Source organism: Zerene cesonia, chromosome 5, assembly GCF_012273895.1.
Source record: "Zerene cesonia ecotype Mississippi chromosome 5, Zerene_cesonia_1.1, whole genome shotgun sequence".
In the NCBI taxonomy this organism is placed as follows: domain Eukaryota; kingdom Metazoa; phylum Arthropoda; class Insecta; order Lepidoptera; family Pieridae; genus Zerene; species Zerene cesonia.
In genome coordinates this window covers 854,281-871,112 of record NC_052106.1, presented here as the reverse complement: position 1 = coordinate 871,112, position 16,832 = coordinate 854,281, and the positions used below count along the sequence as shown (strand labels likewise).

General features: G+C 32.4%; 1 protein-coding gene across 1 annotated transcript; it reads left to right on the top strand.

The window, feature by feature from the left end:
- The first annotated feature begins 13,863 nt into the window (after positions 1 to 13,863).
- LOC119840279 (F-box/LRR-repeat protein 15) lies at positions 13,864 to 16,486 on the top strand. The gene is made up of 3 exons (XM_038366813.1): positions 13,864 to 14,186; positions 14,251 to 14,717; positions 14,955 to 16,486. Exons 1-3 carry the CDS (start codon positions 13,983 to 13,985, stop codon positions 15,106 to 15,108), a joined length of 825 nt encoding a protein of 274 aa, XP_038222741.1. The 5' UTR covers positions 13,864 to 13,982; the 3' UTR covers positions 15,109 to 16,486.
- The last annotated feature ends 346 nt before the right edge of the window (positions 16,487 to 16,832 follow it).

Sequence of the window (16,832 nt, the reverse complement as noted above, 5' to 3'; positions counted from 1 at the left end):
TTATGGAAAGACTAAAATTTCTTTTATTTTTATTCAAACATATTAAAAGAAGAATGTTTCATACAATGATCACACAAACATTTCTTTTACAGTAGACTTCCGCATTCGTCTGTACTCTATACAAATTCACACTGAATTTAAATAATTAAACAAAAAATATATTTAAACACAATACGTACAAATCGCTTGTAAATTATTAAATAAATTACAGTACATTTGCGCGGTTTTTGTTATAACTAGACGAACAAAAAATGCTATGAGGACTAATATGTCATAAACAAAAATAAACATTCCAATTTCATTAATATCTACACATTTACATTTTTGCTTCTATTTTATGCTATTTTTAAATAGCACATTTTATTAGCTTGACCTGTAAGTAAGCGACTCCTTGAGACTCCATTTTGATTCATGTTAAACTTTGTACTTACAGGACACTTATCAAAGATCGATGACAATACAATAATTTATATGTATATAAAGATAGCTTATGGTCTGAAGCGTAAAGTGTTCGAAGCTTTTGATATGCGAGGAATTTTCAATGTGGAATTCGATGCTTCGGCGAATTGGGCCGGCTCACAGGATGGTACACCCCACAGATAAGCGTGAAGTAGTAGCAAGCCGCTGTGTTTTGTTCACTCTTCCTTTTCTACCACCCCTAACATCAATCAGTCAGACGAACCATCAGTAAATGTACCCGCTTTTACATAAAGAAACCGACCGCCTCCTTGGTACAGTGGTTGACGCATGAACTTAGAACCGAGGTGTCCTGGGTTCGATTCCCGGTGGACGCACAAAAAAAAGGTCTCGTTCTGGCAGGACACAGAAGGCTGATCACTTACTTGTCCATAGAAAATCGATCAGTGAAACAGATGTACATCATCTGCCCCATACCCCACTAGGGGACACGGGACTTCACACATAAAGAAAAATAAAAAATCAAATCGTACCACTAACTTAGTAAACTATTACACCGCATAAAATAAACCGATCATTACGTTAATTTTAAGATGTTTTATTGTATCATGTATCAAATTGACCACGAAACAATGAAAACGTTTCAAAAAAGTTTGTCCAAAACGGCTGTAGGTAATGTTTTTGAATGTTTTACCTAAAACCGATAAATAGTAATTATTTTTACAATAACTTAGGCTTTTATTTTGCCATTTATACACCTAAAAACACTCAATTGACGCAGGGAAAGTTGCGTGTGCCATATAGTTTATAATTAGTACTATGGGTTAGACCATAAATACATTGGCTTAACCACGTAAAAGGGTTTAAGGATTCGATACTAATGAACGGAGGATAACAGTAAGGATAAAGTTAAATTAGCCCTAGCTTGATCCTAATTTACATGTGCTAAGGCTGACTACCTAATTTAAAGTCCAAACCATTAATATATTTCAATTTATTTTTAGCATAATATGTACCTATACCTACAATCTACATTCTTTCTATTAAAAACGCGAAGGTATGTTTGCTCGTTTATTTGTTTGTTTGTCGTTCTTTCACATCGCAATGAGCAGATTGATATGATTTTTGTGTCTGGAAATAGTAAGTAATTTAATTTTTAGTTTTATAGCATTGAAATGCTTTATAAATGAGAAATTTTGGAATCCCGCCTCGTGATCAACATTTTTTTTCTATTCTTTCAAAATTTCTCAATAGTAAGGAAGATAAAGGGTAACATCGGCTACATTTTTCCGTAATGAAACATCATTCACATTCTATTTCCATTGACCACACGGGCGAAGCCGTGGGAGGAGAGCTATTAATAAAATACATACCTATTTATATCAATTATATTCGACCATTTCCTTTTGCCGTTTCATCAGAAACGACTAAAGCGAGTATTTATCCAAATGTGACATGTAGATTTATTCGATAGGGCAGAGAATAAATTGTAAACTATTTATCAAACCCCTAAGTGAGATGAAGTAAGAAGAAGTGTGTAATATGAAGGGTGTTCTAGTAGACCTTAACTTTTTAACCACACATATAACTCTCTGCTGGGCCCGGCTTCTATCAGGATGAGTATTGAGCCAGATATACAATTTCTCAACAACTGTACCCTAATCCAGGCGGGACAAACCAAAACATCAGTATCCGTTCGGCCGATCTTGAGTTATACGTGATGTCACTAACCCGAGTTTCACTTTCTCTTGTTAGAACAGGCGAGCTGGCGGTTCACCTGTTATTAAGCGACTATTTACAGAGTTAGGGCTCAGCAAATATGTTTCCTACTTTTAAAAGAAAGGGATAAGGAAAGGATTAACGAAGGTAATAAGGAAATACTGAGAAGGGTGAGGAAATGGATGCGGGTTTCCAGCCTCCGGGATTCTTTATTTTATTTATATAGACTATATAGATAAACGAGAAAGTTAATAAGAACGTATGGATGTTTCATACTTTTTCACGCACTACCTCTCTTTGGATCTGTAGAAAGTTAGGTACAGAGATATATTATAGTCTGGATTAACATATAGGCTTATATTTTAGCCGGGTACCATCAGACTGAAGCTGCAGGTTCCAGTTAGGAATATAATAATAATGTAGATACTATATATATAGAATTGATACAATACACAACATGAATAAGTCTCCTCTTCCTACTAAGCATTGGCGTCAGAACCTCATGGTATCGTCATTCTTTTTTTTTACTTTTTTGGTTATCACGGTAACCATAACATTTTTTTTAAAAGAGGTGCGTAATTCGCAGGGTCAGAAGTTTGAAAAAACATTAATCTAATGCCTTTGATGACGTTGAATAACACGTAGTTAGTTTTTGTATAACGATGTAAAAACCAACAATACGTTGTTCGCGTACGTTTTTTTCTTGTAACGAATTTCAATAAACGTCATCTATCACAAAATAGTGACGTGCTTCGTACCCTTGTTACGTATGGGGCATACATTCAACGTCATCAAGAGTCATCTATCTATGTAAATAAGAAATAATTCTAAATGAAGATGTTTTGTTTTGTTGCTAACCCTTAAACTCGAGATCGCAAGACTAACCTTTTTTTACGCGTTTGTTGATGCACAATGAAGGTTTTTATGAAGAGAATAGACGTTAAAAAAGTTGATTGTAATAGTCTATATAAATAAAGCAAATAATAACACAGTTAAAAAAAACGCGCTTTAATAATTGTGTTATAATAAATTCGCGTTTACTGTATTTTAATCTCTGATCAACTATATAAATTCTCTTTTTTCTGTGGCCATTACTGTTATATATATGGTATTATTTTTGTTCTCTTATTTTTTAAGTTCTTGATATTTATTTGTGAAACTGGTGTTTGGTCAACAATAACAACAGATATATTCAAATGAATTGTTTCACTTGATCTTATCATTATACAATATGTGGTCTCATTATGTTATAAGAGCATATTATTTAATCCCGGCGTTCCTTATTAGAATAATAAGATAATTGATAAGTACAAAACTTGAATGTAATCTCAAAGTCTGACAGTTTTTCTCACAATGAAATGACTCCTGCTTTATAACATCATAGTCATATCATCCCCCAGACACTATCAGCCAATACTGCCAACATCTGGAAAAATACTCTTCATACCAACTGCGGAGAAATAGGTTCTGGTAGGTAACAAACAACAATTTTTTTATTACGTTCGAAACGTCGGGTTAATAATATAATGAATAAATCGCGTTTAAAATCCGTTAAAATATAATATAAGGAGAAGTCACCACTTCCCCACAGTAGATCGGCGAAAGACAGTGGCATGCTACTATCTTCCGCTTGTGGTAAAGCCGGAGGCCCATAACCTTTTTATCACCTTTCCCGTTCCATCCCTTTATTCCCATCATCAATACTTCTCTTTTACCCCTCAAAAATGGGCAAAGCATTTGCAGTGCACCCTAACTCCCTGCCACCCTTTGTCATCAATAATCATGTAACAAATAAACCAATCTATAATAATTGTTTTTTAACTAAAACTCTGTTTACCAGTTGTTTATGTAAAATATAACCTTACGAAACAATTCTAAACAGTTTCTCTTTTAGTAATGTATTTCTTCTCGGATCTTCGTAATCGTTTTCGTTTTTTTTTCGTTCTTTCCCGAATCTATGTATAAAAATGAATCCCTATATCCCAAGGTCACGTATTAGGAGAGGGATCTTATGAAGAAAATACTGAAGAAATTTTCAAATTTAATTCAAGCTTAACATTTGGCGGGAAGCCAGGGCAACGTTTTCGGGTTACCTAGTTTTTAATTAATATAATTTACGTTGATTCATTATGTAACATGTGCTCATCAAACAGGCCATCAGTCTACAGAATTAAAGCCATCTCATAAACATTTTGCATGCTATGTAATTGTAGTTACTGTCAACTTGACCATTATGCTGATGTTATATAATTTGTACGTATTAAATTAATTACATCTTTGTAATAAAATATATTTATTTCTTATCAAATTACAAGATTTGCTTAATTATAGACAATTACACAAAATTGTGATAAGTAGCACACGTTCTAGGCTGAATTCAAAGACCTCGCCTGTGTGGCAGCTTCTTTCCTTACTTTAGCTCAATTAGTATGCCATTAATTAATATACATCGTATTTATCATTTTCTTGACATCAGAGGACAAGAAGTAAATTAGTAAGTAATGAAAGTAAACAAATAATAAAACGTGCGTTTGTGTGAGTGGGTGTGTGGATGAGTGTGAATGCATTTGTGTGTGAGGATACCTGAGTGTGTGTGTTGATAAACGTGCATCAGGAAGAGTTAAAATTACATCACTAGTAAAATTATTTTTATAGCAACTTAATACAATGAATTGAAGTGAATACAATTATTGAAATCTTTGTATTGTTGAACACAAAGATCTTTCGATAAGTCCATTTTAATAATGCCTATATACTAACCTAAATAACATTAAAGTAAACCAAGCCTCTAATTTAAAGAATTCTGAGAAATCATACACATATGGCATCAAAGGCCGTGATTGCATATGGAAAAGTTAGTGCATTTAGAGTTTAATTACATTTTAATCGTTGATAAAAAAATATGATTAACTTGTTTATATACGTAATGTTTGTAATTATGTTATATTTGAACTCGCTACAAAATGTCTATGAATGTTAACTGTATCTTACTAACGTTTATTTATAGTATAATAGATAATATAATTTATGTATTAAATAACTTTAACTACATTTAATTGTAAAATTATTTAACTACCTGAATGATCTTGATGTATCTAATCAATTGGCAATAATAAATTTTGAAACGAAATTTTCACTGAAATTTTAATTGCTCACGTCCAATTCAAAGTCTTCCGTAAAATTATCCTTGCATTAATACGTAAACAAACTATATAATAAAAATACAGTAGCAATAATAATGGAAGACATTACATATTCATAATATATAATAGACAAGAAGAAGATACTACAAAAAAATTGGCGATTTGTACCAGTCTTTCAGGAGTGTAGAGCGCTGGTACCGGCGGCCAAATCGCGTCTGCGTTAATCAAACGTGTTGGGTAAATAACGAAAATCAAATGATCTGACTCGAAAAATGTCAGAGGCACAGTGTATACTGTGTCCGTTGTGGTCTATAGCATGCCGTAATACGCAAAGAGGTAACTGGGTAATTTTAACTCCGCTTATTATCGTCGAATGTCAGTCACAAAAATCACCACGCCTTACTTTTCCGGTTGCAAATGGCCGCCATGCCGACGCAAAGGAGTATTACGGCGATATTGCGCCGCGATGTGTACCTACTATTGTATTGCATTTGAATTTTCGGCGAGTATTTGATAAAATGTGACTGTTACTATATTTGCACCATAGATAACGCGTTGCACTTGTTGAATAATTTATTTAATTGACCTTTTTAAAGTATACGTCTGTTTAATAAACAATTTAATATATTATTTATATTTTTTTATACAACAGTGCATCAATGTAGTATGTTCATTGTGATGCAATTCCCAAAAAAACGTATACGAATACGTATAGAATGATATTGATTGGACGCAATTGACGGTCTTGATATTTCGACGAATTTTGAACAATATAATTGAATCATTTACTTTATATATCATCGTTGTATTTGGTTGGTTTAGATACAATTCAACTATTAAAAAAATAATGCAATAAATACTATAAATATAGGAGTAAAAGACTGTCACTCTTGAAAAGTAGCGAAAAATTCTTAAAATTTTCACTACTTGTACGCAACAGAAATGAAGAGGAGAATGTATTGATTTTTTCGCACTTTAAAGAAAGGGATGGATGAACTATAAATAAAAAAAAAAACATGCAGTAGAACTAATTTTTCAATACTGACAGGATATATTCGAGAAGCAGTCGGAACTTCAAATCAAAGTTTAAGCGTAGGCCTGTGGACTTACGATTTATTAGTGTAACATATTGTCACAAACTATTCTCCATACATGTGGTTACTGTCCATTCTGTGAGTGGTTCGAACCAAGGGTAAATGGCAAAGGTTCTTATACAAAAAATACTAATCTTATACAAATAATTTATATTAAGAAAATGTTTTGATGTGATTTCTTATAATTTTAAATAAGATTGTCTACTTGTGTCTTCATTTATTATAATTTAAAGTATTTATGTGAGTGATATGTGAATTATTAAATTTTGGTTTTAATTATTGAAATTGAAAATTGTAACTAACGAATAATGTAAATGACAAATCAAAAATATTATTTGATAATTATAAATTATAATTAAGTGACATATAAACTTATTTCTTATGTATAAATAAAATACATTTGCACGCTGTTAAATTATGGCAAAACGTGCTAGAGTCGTTAGAATTCAGTTTGATTTGTAACGCCTTTTATATGCCGTGTCTACTTGCAAAAAATTAATGATTATCTCTCCATAATCCACGGATACCACCAGAAGAGAAATGGTCCATTGGAAGGCTTACGTGGGAACACAGGCTTAACTTACAGAGGTCCCTTAGAGAATTTAAGTGTTGTGGGACACCAGCCGCAGCCTGCCCATGACTGCACTATATCAAGAGATAGCCCTCAGCAATCTGTAGGGCTAAATAATAATCTGTAGGGCTAATCTGTGTGATGTAGAGCTATTGCAGAAAAAATGGAATAAAACAAAACTGACCCATGGAAATTGGGTGTTCGATGGATAGATAGATGGTAGGTTGGGTCTATGGGAAACTGACTTTTCAGCTTTGGTTAGACTCCCCGTCACCTCCACAAGGTGTCCTGCGGGTAATATTATTGTATATAATATTATTTGTCACCGTGAGATTGTAAAAACCGTCACATTGAAATCTAACTCTCCAGATTGCAAATTGTCGAAAAATTGTTTTCCGTAACATTATTTGGTTAGCACAGCTGGAACTCGCACAGAATATGTTGCTCAGTTGTGAGCTTCATCGAGACCATCATGATGAGTCACAAATACTTTTGCTTTTTCAGCTAAAACACCTATGATTTCGAGTATTTGAAAAAGAAAGAAAGAAACACTTATTCGACTCCACCATACAGATGTTCTGATGGCCTTTTGTTAGCTCTAAAATGATGCATCACTCTTTCTCAGAAGAGGCAAACTTTTTATGGATTTCTGAAAGGGAGAGTTGCAGATGCCGCTTCAGCTGATTTATAGCTATTAATAAAGGCAATTTTGTGAGCAGGTTTTTTTTTTTAAATTATAGCGGGCAAATAAGCCGGAGGTTCGCTTAATGGTAAGTGGTTACCACCCACGAGACAGTCCGTTGTCCACTTTTAATGGGTACGGGTTAAGGAAAGGATTGACGACTGGAAAGGTGGAATGAACTGGGAAGGGTGAGAAAGAGAAAGTGAAATGGATGTTCGTAAGTTTGATGCCAGAGACGTCGTAATCATCTTCTACACTTCCACTAGTTTTTGCTTGATGAGTGAAATTTGGGAATTCGTCATGTGTTGTGAACTGGACGGAAACCCGACTAGAATTAAGGAGCTTATACGAGTTAAGGAAAATACTCAATTGCTCCAGAACCAGCCGTTCAAGAACTTTGAAGAGATACGGAAGGATAGCAATCGGTCGGAGTCGGTCAATCGGAGAGGAAGGATTCGGATTTTTTGAAAAAGGTATAATGTGAGCACTTTTCTCATCATCACGAAAAGTTCCAGATGAAATAGAATAATAAAGGATATAGAAAAATACATAAATAAATAAATAAATCAATAGATCTATATTTAATACAACAAATTTTAAAATGAAATTTCAGTTCAGTACAGTACATGTACTGTATTATAGTATACAGTAACGGATTTAGCGTAAGAGTAACAAAAACATTTTAGGTTTTTGTGCAGAAGTACCTGGAAATCGCAGGTCAAAATCTTAACAGTTTTGACCTATACTAACGTACGCACATGGATATGTTTTTGCGCTGTTGTGCAATATTTTACTAAAAAAGCTTCTATTTGGGTATATCTCCGGTTATGATGCATCGATATTACGATTACGATACGCAATTCTATCGTGGGGAAATTTCATTAATATTTATCGTGTGTATTGGCCTTGAAAAGGGTATAAATTGCGGCTGGTGCTAGTGCTTGTCATATTTCAGCGACTAAGAATCCATGCGTATAAGTTCAGAGAGCCTTTTTTTATAGTTTTTTTTTTTTTATAGTGGAGAATGCTCATGCATACCCACGGCCTTCGGGGAAAGACCGCGGGTTATGTCGGACTCCTACTGCCTATATGAAGTTCAGAGAGCCTACTCTAACATTAATCAATACCTGTGGAAGAAGAAAACAATTTAGAGAGTTCACATTTATTTGGCATCAGTATCATACTTACGAAATAAAATTAATATGACTATAAAAGAGCAACTAAAAAGTTTCTTACCGGCTCTTCTCTGTAGAAACTGCCTTCCGAACCGGTGGTAAATGGAAAAATTATGCTACGTCGATTCAAAACTGAAAGAAAGAAAGATAGAAAAGAAAAGAAAGAATGAAAGAAACATTTATTTGACTCCACAGAATTACAATTAAAAAAAAACAATAAAGACTGCTACTAGATTCTTCTAGTTAATAAATAAAAGTTGGAGTTTTGAATGTTCGAGTTTGTAATTGTACTAACTATAAAAGGTGACGGTCAAAATTTATGGAATGTGTCCCTATTGACCCATAACGAACGAAAGCTCTGAGGCAAACTATGAGGCATATTTAAACATTAGAGTACATTTAAACATTGTGTACAAATGTACTCTCATTTAAAAAAGTTAAACGCTAAAAATATTCCCAAATAAATTTATAAATAACAATTGATTTTCCATTGTTGCTAATAAGCAAGTGCTTTCTTGCCTCTGGACGTTATAGGCCAGTGCCGAATTTTGCAAAACCAAATTTCTTTAAAAGCATATTTGAGGTACATTATTTTCAATTAATTCTTTTATGAAATTATAATGTTACTGGGTACAGGATATTTTATATCAAAATTATTTTATGACGACAGTAAATACCGGGTGTAATAGTTAAGTGACGATTAGTCTGCAACTATTACAGATATCAAAAAACTTTAAATTGACATCGAAAGTAACCTATTGTTGTTATATTACTCATTAGGTGATATAACAACTGTAATAACTTTTTAAAAATAAAACCAAATATATCCAAAAAAATTTACATTAAACACTCCCATACAATTTATTTCTTAGTAAGTACAAAGTTTTGTATTCAAAGCAGATATTCAAAATACGCCCTTATTGTGCAATACAAAGACGAGCTCTATTAACAGTTTGTTAATGAACTTTTATTAAAATTTTGAGGAGTAATTAAAGCAATGGCTCGAGGTTTTTAATAATGTTATAGGGGGCAATTGAGCTGGAGAGAGCTTTACCGCTTGATGGTAAGCGATCACCATCGTCCATGAACATTTGCAGAGGTTCATACCTTTGCGAATGCGTTGCCCGCATTTTAGAGGTAAGGGATAAGGAAATGATTGATGACTGGAAAGAAGGAGTGGACTGGGAAGGGTGAGGAAAAGGAAATAGGCCTCCGGCGCCCCCACTCACATTCTATTATTGCACGCTATTATTTCACGCCGGTTTCCTGTGGCGGTGTGTTACTTTCCCGATGTGAGCTCGCCCAATTCGTGCAAATGCATGCTCGAGTCCTTGCGCGACATACACGATTCTGTAACTCTTCTAGGCTGTGTCTCTCCTAATGTACATGTGGTCCTCTCTAAGTGTACACGTGGTCTTTAACAAATCACTATAGGAAGAAATCACAAGGCATGAGATTCGAAGATTTGATAGGCCAAGAGTTTGCTCTATTATTGGTTACTAAGTCATTAAAATCATTTTGTAAGAAATTCATAACAACATTTGTAATGTCTCTTCTAAATCTTGTTGAAAAATTATCGACCTTTTTTATCGTCAGGCTTAGCATATAGTTTTCTAATCCGTTAGTTCCACTGTAAACATATGGCAATGACTGGATCTCCAAGAATACTAACTTCAGTAGTTTAGCGAGGATTGTCAATTCACCAATAACGCAACATTTTACTATAGTAAAAAAATTAAATGTGTATAAAAAAAAAAGAAAATGAATGAATGATTTTTAATTATAAAATGATAAGAGCAAAATGAGCAGGTACTAGTCCACTTAAAATAAAGTAACTAAAACCTTCTTACAAATATTTGTAGTTTTATTTTCCAAAAGTTATTTTTATGATTTTACTGATTAAGTAAAGTACTTTCGATATCAGTTACGGAAATATTACGTTAGTCGTTCGTTAATATCTGTTACGGATTTATGGAATTATCGCCTGTGCACACTAAACGTATCCTTGCACCATGTATCTAAGTAATAGCCATCTTTATACATAAAAGAAAGTTGTATTAGTTCTCAAGAACGGCTCACCGGATTTTTGTTGATTTTGTTGATTTTGATTTTGTTGATTTTGTTGATTGTGTAAAAAATTGAAAATTTTCTTTAATATATAAATCTATAGAAGCAACGAAAAAGTAAAAGATAAATGTAAACTTAATCATCGACATATACAAATGTGAAAAAAGTTTGCGACACCTTTCGTAAACTGATATATTATCGTAGTTAAAACACCCCACACTTTTCCCAGAATTACACCATAAATTTTTTATTAGTTGATGCCTAAATCATCAATTATTTACTACTTTTTAATGGATTCTATGATTTAAACGTGTTGTTTTTGGTTTTTTATTCAGTTGCTATAGTTGTTTTTTTTATTTTATTTTTTTGGTTTAATTCCGATTAAAGATAAACTCATGAAATTATTATGTGTCATCCATCCGATAAGTAGTGTCAAAGCGTTCAATTAAATTTGGCCGTTAAAGTTTGTCAAAATTTTGTTACAATGAGTCGGTTACATGCACACAAAGATACAAACATACAAATGAAGCTAATAAAGTTGCTACTCGGGTGGAGGTGGGGCGGAAAGCTAGTGCTGTTTAGTTTGGTAAATATTACTAGTAATCCTGATAATATTGACTAATCTATAATTTATGACATTACTAATTTCTTACGGATATTTATTGAAAACGTATTTTTTATAATATTAAATCTGAAATAATAATTCAAGAATTTACTCTTTAACTCTAGGTATGCCACTATGTCAGAAGAACAAAAAAAAATTCCGAATTTATATCTTCATGCAAATACATGAAATTTAATTCGAAGGACGAATTTTTGTTAATAATAACCTGACATATTAAGTTGCTGTTATATTTGTCTAACTATCTGTCCGCCCCGGCTTCACCCGTAGTACATGTATATAACTCAGGGATCACGTTTACATCCAATGGGGAAAGAATTTTTGAAATCGGTCCAGTCGTTGGTCAACATTAGCGCATTCAAACTTTAAATTTATTATTAGTGTAGATTATAAATGTATAATGTTGTTTATTAGTATAGAATATAATTTATATGTATATATATGTATAAAAAATAGAATTATATTTTATGTCATCGTCGGCAATGGAGCTGATCACTTGATGGTAAGCGCCGCCCACGAACATTTGGAGAGGCATAAGGTTGATTGCACACCTTACGCATCTACAATGGGATTGCCGACTTTAAATTGGAAAGGGATTAAGAAAGGATTGAGGAGAAGAATAAAGGGAAGGACTGGGAGGGGTAAGGAAAAGGATAAAGATTTGGGCCTCCGGCTCCCCCACTCGCGAACGTAACACAATTGCATGGTACTATTTCACGCAAATCTTCTCTGGGGGTGTGGTGCTTCCCCGGTGCAAGCTAGCCCAATTCGTGCCGAAGCGTACTCGACTCTCACTTAGAAAGGTTCCTGTATGTAATGTACTTATAATAGTTGAAATATTTACAAGTAACAATTAAGGCTATATTAGTAACTTCCTTATTTTAAATGTGTAAGAACGAGAAAGCGATCAAAAAATAACATGTGTTCTAAAAGGACAACCTAACCCACAAATTATGGAACAGAGGATATTTAAACGTACTACGTCCACGTTTGACCGCCTCCTTAGCCCAGTGGTTAACGCGTGAGCGTAGAACCGAGGGGTCCTAGGTTCAACTCCCGGTGGGGACGCACAAAAAAATGTATCGGTCTGGCAGGACCAGAAGGCTGATCACCTACTTGTCCGTATAGAAAATCGATCAGTGAAAGAGATGTACATCATCTGCCCCATACCCTACTAGGAGACACGGGACTTCACTTTACGTCCACGATTTAAACCCAGAGTAAATCTACTAACGATTGATATTCGTGTTTTGTTGGATACTAATTTTTTTCTTCAATTATAACGTTATATTAGTTTTTACATTAAATTGCAACCAAAGGCTTTGTATTTTATTATAGTAGGGCAGCCCAAGAGGGGATTTTAAGACATACTCGAGCGCGTCAGCGGTCAGATTATATAAGAGAATATAAGGGAATAAGTACTTCCAGCCAGTATAAACAGGAAAAAGAGTTGGGTGCGCTCGGGAGTCCCTCCGGAAATTTAAACATTAAATTTTGCATTACATTCACTGAAATATAGTACAAGACACTATGTTAAAAGTAGAGAGTAGTTAAATCATTTTTGAGTTTAATAATCATATAATAAGGACAAACTACAAACTTATATGCCCCTACAAATAACCACTCTTCTAAGCTATATGATATATAAACAGAATACGGATTAAATTATTTTGTGCAGACTGCAGATTCTGTGTGAAAAAATATTTTAACATTAGTTTTATGCAAACAGTCTGGATAGTACACATAAATACACGTATGATCTTAACCCAGTAATTTATAGTCCATCGGATACGGTATTTAAGTCTTTATACATGACAACCGTTTATTATCAGTTCAATTTGAACTTACTCTACCACAAATAAGCGCACTCATACATGAAATACGATCTAACTGGTGTAACAGTTTTAAGAATAAAGATTTAATTTAATAATATTCTTTTTTAGATTTATTCCACCATGTTTGTAATAAATTTTATATAAGATACATATATGAAAAAAACCCTCCACAATATGAGAAAGATGCTTTGGCGTCGACGACTACAATAATATTATATTATTTGAGTGGTTGTAAGGAGTTATGAACCTAACAAATTATTTTAGGAAATTTTATATTAGGAAAAAGTAATACAATTTGCAGTAAGCGCTCATTAGTTAAATATTATTTTGATTTCTGAGAATGTTCTACTACTAACTATATGCAATTTTTTAAAGTATTTTTAACAGTATAATTTAAAGTTTATTTAAAATATTTATTTTCATTATTACTATGATACTGCGTTCTGGTGATGGAGGCGATCCAATAAACGCATCCATTATTAACGTCAGCGGTCAGGGTTTGTCAGACTTCAGAGTGACATTTATAAATACAAATAGACATTTTCACAGTTCACATTTGACAAAAAATACAAATGATCGATAAATCTGGAAATTGACCAAAGATGATAAATATTTATTGTTCTATTTATATGTAAGCCATATTGAAAATAAGTCAACATGAACAGGAAGAGGAAAACGCATTTATTTGATTTATATTGGGAAGATATCATAGTCGCCAAAATTATGCCCTTTCTTTCAATTCAAGAATGTTTTATATTTCGATGTGTTTCCCGGACTTGTCTTCAAATTGTGAATATGTATTTCTCGAAACTGAAGTCACTCAAATTGATGAACAAAGGGTTCTCGCCTCATACGTTCAATGTAAGTAAATTTCTGAGAGCAAGTAAAATCAGTTGCATAAATTTAAACAATGTCTTATTTACAGGTGTTCGGTACCACTTGCACTAAGTTAAAACTACTCAATTTAAGCAGATGTATGACGATCACAGATGCGGAGTTGATACCGATGTTACGACGTAATACTGGGCTTATTAACTTGAACCTTAGTCAATGCAATAACCTGAGTGCGAAATGTCTCCAACCAGTGATTTTATATTGTGATAATTTGCAAATATTAAAACTAGCACGATGTTCTTGGCTTACGACTGGGGCGGTAGAAGCTTTAGCCCTCCATCAGAGTAAATTGGAGGATGTAGATTTAGCATATTGTGTTTCAATTTCTGAGAGTTGTATTCTGATATTCATTAAGAAATTTAGACAAATAAAGACTTTAAACCTAGAGGGTAATAAGCAAGTAACTGATAAGTGTCTGTACACAATGTCCAAGTATAGTAAATCATTGAAACTCCTCAACTTGGGTGGATGTTGTGACATAACGGACAAGGGAGTGAGGTAAGAAATAATAAGTTTTGTATTTTATATGTGCTGCGCAATATTAAGTTCTCAAATAAACATATAATTTAAAATAACTGTAGTAAAATAGAACATGGAATTCTTATATTGTGAAATGTCTTAAAAGTTAGTGTGTGTTTATAGACACAGTATTTGATCTGACTCAAAAATATTTGTTCTTCTCTAATTGATCTTCCAGATCCAAATATGTAATAACTTTATACTTCAATTTTTCAGAGCATTAGCACTCCACTTGCCGCAGCTAGAGGGTTTACTAGTGCGGGGCTGCACCAAAGTTACAGAGAACAGTCTCCGATTAATGAGAGACAGGGTCCATCTGGATCGGAGACCAGCACAGGCTGTGCCATTACCTGTATATGTGCAAATATGAATGGTTGTGCTATTTCTAGTGATTACGCTTAGTTTTATGTAGGGTTCCTTTTAATCCAATGCTGTTAATAACATGGGTGTGAACCCATTATGGATTATTGTTTCGGTAAATTTTTGCTTATATTAGATAGATATTGTGGAAAGAAATAATGAATGTGAACTACACATTTGAATATTTCTGGACATATAAGATTATTGAAGGTATGTCCTTATTACCTACATACCTTGTCCTAGATAAAGAAATTCTCACATTATACCTAGTTATGGTTTGTTCTGTCTTTTTTTTTCTTAAAACATTTTTTAAATTTTGATGATAAACATTTATTTACTATGCCACATTATGCATTTACACATTTACATTTTCCTTTGATATCTAGATGTGTTATTAAAATATTAAATTATCATTTTATCCACATCAAAAATAGAAAGATTAATAATTTGAGTAGAAAACTTTCTGAACCCTCCTAAAGTATGTTTTAGCTGTTCTTTCAAAAAAAATCACTGAAAAAATTTCACAGATGTCTTTATTACTGTATAAATATTTAAGGAACCCTTGCTACTATAGTTATGTGAGATGATACATAATAGTATTGTGGATATAATAGAAATATTTTCTGTACTTTAGTGTATATAATTATTTTTTTTTTATTCTATAATAATTTTTTTAACTCCTTTAAGGTGTTCAAAATTATATTTTTATCTACTAAGTAATGTCATTGTTTTTTTTATTATCACTATTCTAAAAAAAATATTGTTTAATATAATTTGTAATCTATTTAATATACAGAGTACACAAAATTTTAGGCAGATTATTATAGACTATGATTTGCCCTGGTAATTTGTCCATGGTACTTGTATAGCTTATAACTCTCAGGGATCATGTACATGGTGTAAGAGTTTTTTAAATTGGTGTAGTAGTTTTTGAGATTAGTGTGTTCAAATAAACAATCTCTACAGCTTTATATAATGAGTTATAGATTAATTAAATTTGTTTTATACATTTGAGTAAATAATATGTTGTATTTTATAGTTTGTACGAAAAAAGATAATCATCTTGCAATAGAATAAAATAATAAAAATCCATTATACACATTATTACATATACACTTTAATTTGTTCTTGAAACTTGGAATTTTTTTTTTGCTATTAATAATTTGATTACATACATCAAAATGCCATCCTACATATAAAAATATAAATGTCGAAACTTGTTAATTTCTGTTGTGTTCTACTTGTTGATTTTTAAAAACAATATTTTTTGTTTAATATTGATTTTATTTGTAGTTTTGCCGCCTGTTAGTTTTAATGACGATTTTAGCTTGGGATCTCAATTTTATGTACATATTATGATGACAATATTTTTATTATATTATATGAAATAAATATATACAAAGAAAACTATCTTGTTTTTATTTTTTTATTCTTCAGAATAGTTGTAGTGTGGTAAATATTGAATAATATAACTTATGACCTCAGAAGAAAGTCTAGTTGGATGTTGAAAATATTGAGTTTAATATTAAAGTACTATAACTGCCTTTGACGATGTATTATATACAATAACAAATTAAATTTGCATCAAGAACTACTTTTCGTTGGCTATTATATTTATATATTTAATATTTCAAATTGAAATAAATATTCGCATATATTTGACCCTCAATGGCATTTAAATTAATCATCAAATGGCATCGAAGTTATCGCAATAAATTTATAATAAAATTTTCT